Source organism: Rhincodon typus, chromosome 9, assembly GCF_021869965.1.
Source record: "Rhincodon typus isolate 14 chromosome 9, sRhiTyp1.1, whole genome shotgun sequence".
NCBI classification, from domain to species: Eukaryota; Metazoa; Chordata; class Chondrichthyes; order Orectolobiformes; family Rhincodontidae; genus Rhincodon; species Rhincodon typus.
In genome coordinates this window covers 66342072-66357656 of record NC_063340.1, presented here as the reverse complement: position 1 = coordinate 66357656, position 15585 = coordinate 66342072, and the positions used below count along the sequence as shown (strand labels likewise).

Genomic DNA, 15585 nt, shown 5'->3' with positions numbered 1-15585 from the left:
TGCCAAGGGGAGTGGGGACAACCTGCTAATGCCAAGGAAAAAGTCAAGGTGTGGAGTAGGGTATAGAGAAGTGTCGGAAGGCATCGTAGACTCCAGAAAATGTGGATTATTCGCAGCGACCTCCACTGTGGCTTTAACAGTGGGAGCATAGAGGACCATGTAGTCCGTCCAACCAAGAAGGAGACATTGTGGGGATGAGGTATTGATTACATTAAGTAGACCAAGTGAACCATATGTTCACGACGGAACACTTATGTAAGAGTGATCATCATGCTGTACCAAAGTTTATATTATTAATAGAGAGGAACAAGCAAAAATCTAAAGTAGAACAAAAATAAAAATTCCAAAGGAAAGTTGTATTGCATTCAAGATGTTAAGACTGGTCCTCTTCTCCACAGATGCTGCTGGACCTGCTGAATTTCTCCAACACATTCTGGTCTTAATCAAATGTAGAACTTCTAAATTGGAAGAGATTTAACTTCACTGGGAAGAGAGGGAATTTAACCATGGTAAATTGAAACCAAAGACTGTCAGGTAAAGCAGTAACAGAACAAAAGGTCATCCCAGAAGATGTTTCAGGTACAGATTAGATACATTTTGGTAGGGGCAAAAGATAGAGGAAACAAAGCTAGTGCTTCTTGGATGACAAGCAGATGCAAAGCATGATGAAACAAAAAAAAGTGTGTGAAATGCAGATCAGTTGAATTCTTCACGCGAAAACCAGACCTAATACAATAGGTTGAGTTATAAACGATATGTTAATTAGTCTGTAGGTATCCAAGAAAGGATTCACAACATTTCTAGTAACAGCAGACTGGTCAGTTTATCGTCTATGATGGATGAGGTTTTTGAAATAAAACAGTAGGTGATAAAGATCAACAGGCAATTGGAGAGATTTGACCTATTTAGTTTGAGCCAGTATGGATTTGTAATTGAACACACATTCATCTCATTAAGTATTTTGACAATGTAACATTGATTACGGGAATTCAATAGATATTTCCTTTGTGACTTTTAATAAAGTACCCACATAAAGGTTAAGCTAACATTGGTTCTCCTATTCCACATACTTCAATTTTGTTAGATCAAAAAAAAGTTGATCAGAGTAGAAGTCGATGTGCCAAATACAGGGGGAAATAGTGATGTAGTGGCAATATCACTAGATATTATCATTGAGACTCAGGCTGAAGCTTTGGGGACTGGGGTTCAAATCCCAAGAGTAGAGCAGATTAATTAATACTAACAAAATCTCAAATAGAGTCGTAGTCTCAAGTCTCATAAAACTATCAGCGCTTGTTGTAAAAACCCATCTGCTTCACTAATGTCCATTTGGGAAGGAAATCTACCATCGTTATCTGTTCTGGCCTACATGCAACTCTGGGCCAACTGTAATGTGTTGTTGCTCTTAACTGCGTTCTGGTATGGTCTAGCAAACCATTCCAGGGCAATTAGGGATGGAAACAAATGTTAGCCCATGTTCCATGAAGGATGAATTCACAAAAAGAAATGAAGGTATGGCAAACCATGAGAATAACGAGAATAATATCAATTGCCTGCAACAGGACATATATAGGCTATCGTTGTGGGCAGACAGATGGCAGATCAAACTTATTACAGAGAGATATGAGGTGAGGTAATTTGTCAGAAGGGATCGGGAAATAATGAGATTGACATATTGTCACAGTTGTAAAGAATGCCCAAGACAGAGGGGTCTTGAGGTCCATGTTCACATATTCTTAAAGGTGGAAGACATATTGAGAGAGTCATAGCAAGACATATGGGCTTCATAAACAGTGTATTGAGAACCAAGCAGGAAGATAAACTGAACACTTATTTTGTGATCCAACCAAGCTTTACAGAGTATTGTTTTCTGGGGTGAATCTTCTGGTGCAGTAAGAGGCAAGAATGAAGATGGACAGGGGATGTTAACTAGGTGAGAAGCCAAAGTTTGTTTTCTGACAGCAGGATAAATGTTTGTAAATAAGACCACCAACCTTAAAATGCTGGTTAAACTTCCAATGGCAAGAGTCAAGAGGCTTATTTGCATTTCATGAAAAGGCTAGTTAGTGGAATAAAGTGCCCTTTCCTTATTAGATTCTCCCCAATCACAATGCAGTATCTGGCAAAATGGAGTGAAAGCAATACAAGGGAAGCAGGATTAGTGAGCAACAGAGGAGTACAGCAGATGCAAGAATTCCCTGCCAGACTGTCCCATTCCATAAGATTTGCCATTCTACTCTTGCAAAAACACATACGCGAATGTAATGACCCAAGAACTCCATGATTGTAGAAGATAAGTCAATCCGCTGCCCAAGCAGAAGTGACTCTCCTTCCAAACTTAATGTCAGCATTGGACTGCACATTGGAAGTTCCACTCCCAGCTGTTGCTGCCACACTTTAGGAAGAATGTGAGGATAGACAGGAGATGAACCACATGATTCCAGGATGGAGGGTTTCGGCTATAATGTTAGATTGGGGAAGATTAAATTGTTCTTTCTGGACTGAAGGAGATTGTGGGTGATTTAATAGAAGTGTGCAAAATTATGACAGGTTTAAATCAGGTAGACAGTAAAAATCTTTTCCCATTAACTGATGGAAGAATCACTAAGGGACACAGATTAAGGCTATGGACATGATATGCAAGAGGATGTCTGGAAGAAGAGTTTTGTGCAGTGACTGGTAATGACCTGAGAACCACTGTGAATAAGGATTGTAGAAAAATAGATGATTAAAGATTTCAAAAGGAAATTGGATGGGCTGTTCAATCAAACAACAAGTGCTGGAAAAACTTAATAGATTTGGCAACATCCGTGGACAGAGAAACAGATTTAACATTTCAAGTCTGATGACTCAACTTGAAATGTTAACTCCGTTTCTCTGCCCACAAATGCTGTCAGACCTGCTGAGTTTCTCCAGCATTTTCTGTTTTTATTTCAAATCTCCAGCATCTGCTCTGTGTTGCTTTTATTTGGAGAGGCTCTTAATGGAAATGAATTTGCTGGGGAATAGGATTAACTGAATTGCTCCACAGAGATCTGTCATGGACTTGATGAGATGATGGTCTCCTTCTGCACTGCATTGACTCTATATTATGGGTTTCAGAAAAAAAATTACTTTTACTGTCTTTGGCCTCTCTGTTTTCCCCTTTCGCTGGTGAACACTTCTTCACAATCATTTTCTTTTGCTTTTGCCTTATCAGCACACGTAAACCTCCAATCCGATACAATCATAATACATTTGAAAGCAACATAACAAAAGGCAAAACTTTCTTTGCAAGCACACCTTAATCAAGTTTGAAATCCAGCAAGAATACCTATCAAAGGCTAAGTCACAGAATAAGAGTAATTATGGAAGTCTTGAGATGCCTGCAGGGTCTTAAGCATTTTAACAAAGAGAGCATTTCAGCTCTATAACAAATATACTTGGGACACAAGAAGCTGTTTCTATCTTTGATTTGCAGTGATGGCATAATAATGAACAAAGGACTTTAGAGAAATGATGCATGTAAGTCATAGAAACCTAATTTGAGGGTGCAAAAAGGCTAGCCCAAACCTAAACTAATTATAGATATAAAGCAAAGGAGGCCTATTATAATTATATAAAAATTTGGTCAGATTGTGTTTGGAATAATGTATTCAATTGTCGGAACTCAACCTTGTGAAAGATACACAGGCCTTCAGGGAGTACCAATAATGATGCACCATGATGATAACTTGAGATGAAAGCATTTAGCTATTATGAGGAATAGGTAAACTTGGGTTATATTCTTCAGATATGAGGCATTAAGAGCTAATCTGATTGTGGTAAAAGGATTTAATAACATAAACATTCTTTCTTCTAGTCGGGGGAACAAGGCGACATAATCTTTAAATTAGAACTAAGTCAGTTAGAGCTGAAACCACAAAGATTTCTTTTATATATTGGCTGTGAGAATATAGAATGCATCATCCCAGGAGGTTGTAAATGCAGAATCAAATATTGCATTTAAAAGAGAAGTGGATGCTTATTTAGCAGTGAAGTTGTAAGAGATATGCAAAAAAGATAAATGCAATTAGATGGATAAAGAACAATAAAGAACTGCCATTGCTGATAATGTGGCAGCGTGCTCTAAACAGGCCAAATTACTTGCTCTTGCTTTATAAATTGATACATTTAATTATTGTTGTGCTTAATATTCACGTGATAAACAACTGTGGATTTCTTCATCTCTTATTCAGTCTACCGTCCTTGAAAATTCCCACTCATATCAGCACCTAACCTCATCCAAACTCCAAAGTTATGGGGAGTCGATGGCCTAGTGGTATTATCACTGGACTGTTAATTCAGAGACCCAGATAATGGTCGGGGGACCCGGGTACGAATCCCGCCACAGCAGATGGTGGAATTTGAATTCAATAAAATATCTGGAACTAAGAATCTAATGATGACTGTGAATCCATTGTCGATTGTTGGAAAAACTCATCTGGTTCACTAATGTTCTTTAGGATAGGAAACTGCCATCCTTACCTGGTCTGGCCTACATGTGACTCCAGATCCACAGCAATGTAGTTGACTCATAACCGCCCCCGGGCAATTATGGATGGTTAATGAATGCTGCCTAGCCAGCGACGCCCTCATCACGTGAATGAATAAAAAAAACTCATACCTACACCTTTAAAAATCATCACTTTCATTCTTACCCATTAATTGCCCATGCCAGCCTTTCACACATGATTTACATGAAACCTACCTCTTGTCCTCTTCATTTCCCCCTCACCTCTTGATTTCTGAGAACACAGATCTCTATCCTGGTGACCTCTTGTGAGAAGTGAATTTCTTCTGGCATTGTCCCTGTCTTGTTCAAAGCTACCATTATCAGTCTGTCTTCAAAAACTCCACATTAACTAATCTCTTCTACTGCTGCCCCATTTCGAACTCCACTTTCCTCTAACATGTTGTCTTCTCCCTGCTCCAAGTCAATCTCTTGCAAAACTCAGTGTTCTCCCCCCCACCCCAAACACCACCTCTCCCACACCTTCTGTCTGACTTCTATTCTTCCCACTGTACCAATTATCTTTGCCAGAGACAAATGACTGCTCTTGACAATGATCAAGCCATAGAGTCGTACAACACAGAAGCAGACCCTTCGGCCCAACTTGTCCATGCTGACCAGATATCTTAAACTGATGTAGTCCGATTTGCCAGCATTTGGCCCATATCCCTCTAAATCCTTACTATTCATGTACCCTTTTAAAAATTATAATTGTACCCGTCTCCACAACTTCCTCTGGAAACTCATTCCATACACGCAACAACCCCTGTGTGAAAAAGTTACCCGTTAGGGCCGTTTCAAATCTTTCCCCTCTCACCTTAAACCTATGCCCTCTAGCTTTGGACTCTCCCATCCTGGGGAAAAAAAACTTTGGCTATTCACCTTATTCATGCCCCTCATGATTTTATCAATTTCTATAAGTCACCCCTCAGCCTCTGACACTCTCGTGAAAATAGCCCCAGCCTATTCAGCCTCTCCCTCCAGCTCAAACCCTCCAACCCTGGCAACATCCTTGTAAATCTTTTCTGAACCCCTTTGAGTTTAACAACATCTTTCCTATAGCAGGGAGACCAGAATTGAGCACAATATTCCAAAAGTGGCCTAACTCAATATCCTGTACAGCTGCAACATGACATCCTATACTCAAGGACTGACCAATGAAGGCAAGCCTGCTAAATACCTTCTTCACTACCCTATCTACCTGCAACTCCACCTTCAAGAAATATGAACCTACACCCCAAGGTCTCTTTGTTCGGCAACACTCCCCAGAACTCTACCATTAAGTGTACAAGTCCTGCCCCGATTTGCCTTACCAAAATGCAACACCTCACATTTACCTAAATTAAGCTCCATCTGCCATGATGATGTTGCAATTTCCACCTTGGAACCCTTCTTTCCTTCTTATCCAAACAATTATTTTCCATATTTATGCTGGCAATATGAAACTATATCTCTCCAATGCTTCCCTCAATCCCATTACCTTCCTCAACAACACAAATATCTATACCATTGGCCTGTCTGTCCAGTGTAAGGACAGAAAAGAGCTATGACATTCTCCAATTTATGTATTAAAAAGATCAAAGCAAACATTTTCAACTTCAAAAGCAAAATTTACTCTTTTACCACTGACTATTATCCTTCCTGTCCACTCTTACTGCCTTTACAAAACATTCATATTGATTGAAATTCAGTCTTTGTATCCTTTGACCATTTCTGCAATACTGTTTTTCTCTGTTCATTGGTCAGCTCCACTACAAATCTCTATGTAAGTGTTTCTTCTTGTTAAGATTGGAACCAGATGGATCTTATGGAGTATGTGATCTTTGATTGGGATTATTAACCTGGGCCAATCAGAGAGCCCTGGTTGACAGATATATACAGGAGATTCAGAATCTCCTCACTTCAGGGATTGACTCTGAGCTGGCTATCCATAGCCAGTGTGCTGTGCACATGTAAATGAAGGGTGACTTGGTGACAGGATACCGGCCTCCGTGGAGTTATTTTACTTCTCATGTATTTTTTGTCTCTGAATTCTGGCCATTTGTGGATGATCCTACTCTTAAATTTCTAAATCTATTATCTCAATTATTTTTGCTATTCATCTGTCCTAGTTTATTCCTCCATAACTTAATGTCCATTTATCTCTAATTTATTGAGACATTTGTTATATTATTTCTGGTAATATCTCAGCCTAGTTCTTTAACCATTGATCGACTCCACTGAATGAACAGCAACGAGTTGAATTTGTGTGATGCTTCTAACAAAAGGACTATACAGGAGCATTATGGAACAAATTTTGGTACTGATTCACAAACCAGATGATCAAAAGCTTGGTCACAAAGGTACATTTTAAGAAGCATCTTAAAGGAGGGAAGAAAGGTGAAGAGATAAAGATATAATTCCAGAGCTTGGAGATTAGGCAGCTGGTGACATGCATCACTGACAGGTGGATGAAAATCAGGAGTGCTTCCGGACACCAGGGATTACAGAGGGAAGGCAGGGCAAAGCCATGGAGGGATTTGGAAAGAAGAAAATGTTAAAGTTGAGACATTGTCTAACTTTGTGCCAAATGTGAATGTTGGGGGTCAAGGGTGTTGGGGCGGTGGGGGGAGTGCACTGGGGGACGATTATCAAATGGATATGCTTGTGGCGTCTTCCCAGGATCAGATATAACATCCAGGATGCAAAGAGACCAGTTCAGCCATAAGAAAATGATAGGACTGTAGATGCTGGAAATCAGAAACAGAAAATGCTGGAAAGTAAAGACTGGGTTTGATCAACAACATTAAAAAAATAAGAGAAAGGTACAAATTCAGGTTAGTGCAAGGAGGGAGTCCTCATGGAACTTTGTCCCAATAGACCAGGGAAAGGAGTAAAACAGTGTAGTCAACTGAATGGATAGCTCCAATCTTCGTCATAAAAATGTCCATTTGCTCATCACATTTATTGTTGGAGACAAAGGTAGAAGCAGTGAAAAATGTGATTTAGGAAAATGTTCAGTGGGGTGTAGAGAATATTGGCTTTGCCTTCTTGGAGGATCTTTGAGTTGGAATAGTTTTAAAGATTAAGAGCATATAAAAGATCTTATATTGCCAGTATTCTAGACAGATTTGATAATGAATGCTTTATTCTATCATTCGCTAGATACATTCAAATGCGTTGTAAGATATTAAAGGTTAATCATTATAGTGAGCACAAAGACATCAAAGATGATGGAAAGGACATGATTGTAAAATAAATTAAGAGCTACAAGGCTACATGATGAATTAAATACCAAAGGCTCAGTAATTAGAAAATATGAAACCAAGTGACTTGGGAGATAGACTTTTTCCACGGTCAGACAAAGGAAGAAGTGGACTAGGGAGTGGAATAAGAGTAGACAGTTATAGAAGGAAATGTTTTGAGATGATTAGATTATACTGTTACGGTCTCGTTATGAGACTACTTGACAAACTGGACTTATATTATGATTTGGCTTGATAGATCATAATCTTTTGAAGAATAAAATGCATGATAAAACCACCAGTGAAATTTGGATTCAATAAAATCTCGCATAAAAGTTAGCATAATAGTGACCATGTAACCACTGTCAATTTTCATAAAAACTCATGGTTCACTAATCACCTTTAGAAAAGGTAATGCAACATCCTTACTTGGTCTGGGCCTCCATTTGACTCCAGATCAATACCGATGTGATTGACTCTTAACTGCCCTCTGGGAAATTAAGAATGCGCAATAAATACGTAGCCAATAACATCCACACTCCACATATGGATGGAAAAAACTAAAGCCCAGCATTTTAATTATCTTACCTTCCTAGCTATAACCTTTTAATGTAACATGATCCCAACTTTTTAAGGGCACTACACTTCAAGATGCTACAGTTGGATTTATCCCATTTTCCACCATTAACCTTAAATTCCTAAAACGAAAAATTATATACTAAAAAACCTGAACCATGGTCTAAGTATTCACAGCAATACGAAACAGTGAGATTACCAATTTATTCACAGGAAGTGTTACTTCACAGTAAAATTGACCATCAATATGTTCGATTCAAAACTGACAAGGATGCTCTGGAATTCATGTGCTGATTGATCATATAACTTAAACACTCAAACTTTGCAAGGGTAAATTACAGAATGCAGAGATGATACATAATCTTAAACAACATTCTGTTCTCGTTAAAAAGATTGTTGGTTAATAGCATGATGATACCATGTCGATGATGTCAGTGCAAAATGTTTAGCCAAAAATAGTGCATAAATAAGCATTTGCCACTATATTTTCAAAAACATCCTCCCTCTGAACTACATCAAGTTTCTTGTTTCAAAGTCAGTTCTAATTTGAATTCCATATGAAATTGTCATAACTCCTAGCATTTTTGAAATTTACTGCTACCTTGCTTAAAACAAAAATAAATGAGGGAAGTATAAGCAACAGAACCAATTCACCTTCCATATCGTGTGTATAATTGTAATCATATTTGTTTAAGAAGTGCCATGTAGCCTCTATCCCCAAACTAAAGTAAGTATCGTATTCCAAAACCAGTGTATGATTTACCCCCTGAAGCCAAGTTCTAAATTTGTCCTCAGCCCTAACAAATGTGTGCCACTGATCAGGTGCTCAATTTGATATTTGGTTACAACCACTGTTTTGGTTTATGCATTTTGTTTCAATAAATTTGAAAATTGGAGGAGAGGAAGAAAGAGATTAATGGCTGGCTTAGAAAAGCTAATGCTCAAGAATTAAACTTATCAATTCTGTCAGAAGGTTGAGAGTCTTTGAAATTCTGTTCATCAAAAGGTAGTAGATGCAGATTATTTAAATATTTTTAAGGCAGCGATAGATGATCCTTGATTACCAAGGGGATGAACATTATCGGGGATATGCAGGAATGTAGCATTGAGGTTAAATCACATCAGCCATGATCTCATTGAAGTCAGAGCAGGTTTGAAGGGCTGAGTGGCCTACGTGTGTTCCTTGTTCGGATGTTTGTACTATGACTGAAATGATTGGAGAGAATGTTGAGTCCAAAAATGCAAGAAAGACAAAATTTTACACTGCCGAATGGCATCAGTTTTGAAGTACCGGAATGAATGACCAGTGTTTATTCAGTAATTCAGCCATTCTAATAAGCCAGAAGCTCAGGCTAACGCTGTGAAGACATGGATTCAAGTTCTACCAGGGTAAAAAGCGAATTTCACTGATGTTCAACATGACTATCATTGATTTTTTTTTTAAATCTGATTTGATTCACTGATGTCCTTTAGGGAAGGCGGTGTCATTCTTTCTTGGTTTGGCCTACATGTGACTCCAGATCTACATCAATGTGATTGAGTTTCAACTGCCCTCTGAATGTTCAGTTCAAAGGCAGTTGCAAAATAGGCAATAAATGCAGGCCATTCCAGTGACACCTACTTAATGTGAAAGAATAATGGAATAAAAGTCTCTTGGAACTGCTGAATAATTTAACTTTTAAAAAATAGAATCCTGAACTTAGGCCTGAATTTTAATTAGAGCTTCAAACAAGGATGCATCCAAGCAGCCTAATGTTGCTTAAATTTCATTAATCTTAGTTCTATTTGTTACTAGCCAATAAAAGGTTATGGCAAGATACTCAACTTTCCAAGTGTTACGTTACTTACAAAGAATAGATTACAGAACACCGTGTTTACTGGGTAATTGCACAATCTAATGTGCTGTGAGACATGCCAACAAAGGTTGCATTCTCTGTTCCTGAGCTGGGTCAGCAATTAGTCTGTTGTCTACATTCATACATAAAGTCTGTTACAAGTAAGCACAGTACTGGGGAGACGGAAAGTAATTGCAGATTTATACTTTGGATAAGTTGGTCTCTTCAGGAGAAAATTGGAGGGGAGAAAGGGAGAGATTAATGGCTGGCCTAGAAAATCTAATGTTCAAGAATTAAATTTATCAATTCAAAAGTAGAACCAACTCACTTTTCAAGATGTGAATTACATAGTACTTACTGAACGAGTTCTCAGTGTTTGTATATGTATTGTTCTTCATTTTTAAAAAGTTGAAAATATTTTCAGACATTCAATTTGTTGAAGTTACCAAATTCTTCACTGAAAGATGTTCTTGTTCAATTTGAAACAAATGGTTATAGCTAAATATCATCATCTAACATGTTGAACTTGTAATCCTATTGGTTCAGAGAACTTTACCTTGGAGTCATTGGAAGTTATACTTAATAATAATAATAATGTCTTAAATAAAGTTGAGATTCAACCTGTCAGATTCTGAAGCAAGCCCTGGGGTCCAATTCTAGTCAATGCATTGTGAAAAAAAACTGTACATGTGTTACACAAGAACTTCTGACTTTGTACCTTGAGATGAATTGTACACATTTTTATGCTTCACTTTAGATAGTGGCTACTGATTTGTACGTTTTGAATTTCTCACATGGTGATTAAAATTGTAATATTGCGAGAGTACAAGAGGCATGGATACCTGACACCTTCTTAAACCTGCTTTGACATTACAATAGAGTTGCATTTTGCATGTGGTGTTGAATTCAAGCAGTGCAAGTCCATACCTCTTAAGGGCATTTTGCTCTGCTTCTTTCAAACTCAAGCCAGATCCTGACTCCAAATGTATACTACAACTTCAGTATTCCATGATGTGAATCTTTATTTTTCATTAAATTATTGATGATCAAATGAAGGCTTCAAAGAGGCCAGACAAGATATTAGGGAATAATTGGATCAGGTTGCTCATCTTAGTTCAGTTAACATTTAAAGTTATATATCTTGCATTTTTACATTTCTATTATCCGTTCCAATGGAAGAACCAAATTACGTTTATCACTGTTCTAACTGGTTGGGAATTCCCTTGGAGACTGTCCCACTTCATCAGAATAATGCCATGGCCATGAATCAGAAACTCAAGTTGCAGTGTAAACGGGCTTATCATTCTGAGTGAAGGTGTGGCCGCAGAGTGGGATCAGTTTTGAAGAAAATCCCGACTATTAAAAATTAGCATGTGCAGAGTCCACTTACTGTGCACGTTAGTTTTTAAAGCTATTAATGGTTTAATAAATACATTAGCTCTCTTCTAACATTTAAAAATACTCCACTCCATCCTGCTGCCTTCATGGTCTCTTCCATGTACGGTGTTCCACTATGCCAAATGCTCACAAGTACACTTTATGATTGGTCCTGAGCCAGTTGCTGTCAGGGAGGCTGACAACTGAAGTACTATGTTCACCTCATGAATTTGCCCTCAGGCTAGGAAACTTAAACAGGATATCCACCTTTTCTTGGAAACTATCCTGTGATGTCTATGGGTGGCATATCAGGTTAGGCCAGAACATTAACAAGGCGAAACTGAATTTTGGCTGCTGAACATTTTGAGTTCATATATGAGAAAAAGCTACTTGAACCAGCTACAAAGGGTCCCTGTTCCCTATGGAAAAGTACCCCAGCAGGAATCATGGTGACAATTAGCCAAAAGTATACAATTAAACGAGGCATACTAGCTACGCGAATAAAGTGATGTAAACTGACTATATTTTATGACTTGTATTACAGCATAATGCGATGGGATAATGAGATGGATGTGTCTCCTATGGAAGGACATTTTGATGTTATTATCTGTGCTGACTGGTGAGTATGTACGTTTTATATATTTAAAATATTACAAATATCATTTGTGACACACAACATATTTGAGGGATAATTTTTCATGCTTTGTGTATTTTTTTGGGAAAGAAAGATTGCTTACCAAAAATTCAAGCAAAGTAAACAGATGAAGTGCAGAGTAGCATACCGGTGACAAATTAATATGCAGCTTCATGTGACAGCTATCAAGTAGTGGTCTATCAGACAGTAACTTCTACCACATTATTTCGAAAGATTGATTTTAAGAGACATTCCATTTTCTGAAATTGCCTCTTTTTCATGCTTGACGTACCAGTAAATGGACAACTTAGGCAAATTGCTAATAATTATGGCTCAGTGAGATGTAGTCTGGAGAAAGAAAATGTATCAACATAAACAGCTCTTTCTGCAGATTAAAAAGTCAGTTGGCCCCCTTTTCTCCCTTTCAAAAACAAATATCTGACCAATAGTACAGGAATTATTCTTAATATGAAAGGAGAGTTTCAGAATCCTTTTTTGGACCCTTGTCAGAGATGCATACTTGATGCTATTTGTTCTGTTCTACTATTTACTATATTAGGTGCTTGCAAAATTATTTTGTTTTATTTATTTCTAAGCTAATTATTGGTAGATATATTATTTCATGTCTAATTTCTGCAGTTATTTTTAAGGACTGATACAAAACTTTTTATTTGCTTTATTTTTTGTTTTACCCTTGACAATTGAAAGTAATGTATACTTTGATTCCTGGTCAGTGTGGAATTTATTCATCTCAATTGGGATAGCATTAAGCATGCTACATTTCGCCTGACTGTATCTGTTCTTGTGACTATCCAGTCACTCCTGCTACATAATATAAATATCAGGTGTGTCAGTATTGGGTTCACTTCTTGCATGGGACTGCCATAGTGTTAAGGGCTTGGATGGGAAGGAATTTGTTAAGTGTGTACAAGACATTTTCTTATTCAGTGTTGATGTATCTACTAGGGAAGCAGAAAAACTTGACCTTCTCTTGGGAAACAAGGCAGGGCAATTGACTGAGGTGCAAGTGGGGGAACACTTTGGGCCAGTAATCATAATTCAGTTTTGAAATAGTTACGGAAGAGAATGGACCTGATCTAAAAGTTAATGTTCTAAATTGTAGTAAGACTAATTTTGACGGTATTAGGCCAGAACTTTCAAAAGTTGATTGGAAGAGGCTATTCACAGGTAAAGGAAAGTTTGGAAAAATGTGATGCTTTCAGAAATGAGATAATGAGAGTCCAGGGATAGTGTGTTCCTGTTAGTGTGTAGGGCAAGGCTGCTAGGTGTAAGGAATGCTGTATGATGACAGAAATTGAGGCCCTGGTCAAAAATAAAGAAGGAAGCATATGGCAGGTATAAAGAGCTGGGATTGAGTGAATCCCTAAAGGAGTACAAGGGCAGTAAGAAATACTTGAGGGAAATCAGGAGGGCAAAAAGAGGACATGAGTTGGCTTTGGCAAATATAGGTAAGGAGAATCCAATGAGATTCTACAAATACATTAAGGGCAAAAGAGTAACTGAGATTAGGGCCCTTTAAAGATCAGGAAGGCTATCTAAGTAATGAACTTGTGTCAGGAAGAGATACTAAATGAGTATTTTGCATCAGTTTTTTACTGTGGAGAAGCATATGGAAGAAATAGAACATGGGGAAATATATGGTGACATCTTGAAAAATGTCCATATCACAGAGAAGGAGGTACTGAATGGCTTAAAATGCATAAAGGTGGATAATTCACCGGGACCTACTCAGTTGTATCCCAGAACCTTGTGGGAAGCTAGGGAAGTGATTTCTAGGCTCCTTGCTGAGATGTTTGTATCATCGGTAGCTACGGGTAAGTTGCCAGAAGACTAAAACGTGGCTAATGTGGTGCCACTACTTAAGATAGGTGGTAAGGAAAAGCCAGGGAACCAATAGACTGGTGAGCCTGACATCAGTGGTGGGTAAGTTGTTGGAGGGGATTCTGAGGGACAGGATTTACACATATTTGGAAAGGAAAGGACTGATTAGGGATAGTCAACATGGCTTGTGCATGGGAAATCGTGTCTCACTAACTTGATTGAGTTTTTTGAAGAAGTGACAAAGAAGATTGATGAAGGCAGAGTGGTGGGCTTGTCTATTTGGACTTCAGCAAGGTGTTGACAAGGTTCACATGGTAGACTGGTTAGCAGGGTTAGATCACATGGAATCCAGGGAGAAAGAGCCATTTGGATACAAAATTGGCTTTAAGGTAGGAGACAGAAGGTGACAGTGGATATTTGTTTTTCTGTCTGGAGACCTGTGACTAGAGGGGTGCCACAACAATCGGTGCTGGGTCTACTGTTTTTTGTCATTCTTCTAAATGATTTGGATGTGAATAGGAGGAATGGTTAGTAATTTTGCAGATGGCACCAAAATTGGCAATGTATTGGACAGTGGAAAAGGTTATCTCACAGTATAATGGGATCTTGTTCAGATGGTTCAATGGGCCAAGCAGTGGCTGATGGAATTTAATTTAGATAAACGTGAGGTGTTGCATTTTGGTAAGGCAAATCGGGGCAGGACTTATACACTTAATGGTAGAGTCCTGGGGAGTGTTGCTGAACAAAGAGACCTTGGGGTGTAGGTTCATATTCCCTGAAGTGGAGTCGCAGGAAGATAGGATTTTGAAGAAGGTATTTAGCAGGCTTGCCTTCATTGGTCAGTGCTTGAGTATAGGATGTCGTGTTGCAGCTGTACAGGATATTGAGTTAGGCCACTTTTGGAATACTGTGCTCAATTCTGGTCTCCCTGCTATAGGAAAGATGTTGTTAAACTCAAAGGGGTTCAGAAAAGATTTACAAGGATGTTGCCAGCGTTGAAGGGTTGAAGCTGGAGGGAGAGGCTGAATAGACTAGGGCTATTTTCACTAGAGTGTCAGAGGCTGAGGGGTGACTTATAGAGGTTGATAAAATCATGAGGGGCATGAATAAAATGAATAGCCAAAGTTTTTTTTTTCCTAGGATGGGAGAGTCCAAAACTATAGGGCATAGGTTTGAGGTGAGAGGGGAAAGATTTAAAATGGGACCTAAGGGGCAACTTTTTCATGCAGAGGATGGTGCGTGTATGGAACGAGCTGCCAGACAAAGTGTTGGAGGCTGTTACAATTACAACATTTAAAAGGCAACTGGATGGGTACATGAGTAGGAAGGGTATAGAGGGATATGGGCCAAATGGGACTAGATTGATTTAAGTTTTCTGGTCGGTATGGACAAGTTGGACCAAAGGGTCTGTTTTTGTGCTGTAAAACTCTTATGACTCTTTGTAACATCTCCACCTAAGACACCTACTCCTCAGACCCATTTTGTTAAATAGCCCACTAGCATTCACTGTTGAGGTTCATATGGGAAGGAGAGCAAGACATTCTAAAAATTAAAAAGGAAGGACCT

At 38.4% G+C, this 15585-nt stretch overlaps 1 protein-coding gene across 1 annotated transcript in view; it reads left to right on the top strand.

Annotated features, from left to right (window-relative positions):
- Positions 1 to 15585, top strand: part of camkmt (calmodulin-lysine N-methyltransferase) — a 288033-nt gene that overhangs the window by 266021 nt on the left and 6427 nt on the right. Inside the window, exon 8 of the mRNA XM_048601336.1 lies at positions 12088 to 12162. Within this exon, the coding sequence (XP_048457293.1) occupies positions 12088 to 12162 (75 nt within the window). The remainder of the gene's footprint in view (positions 1 to 12087; positions 12163 to 15585) is intronic.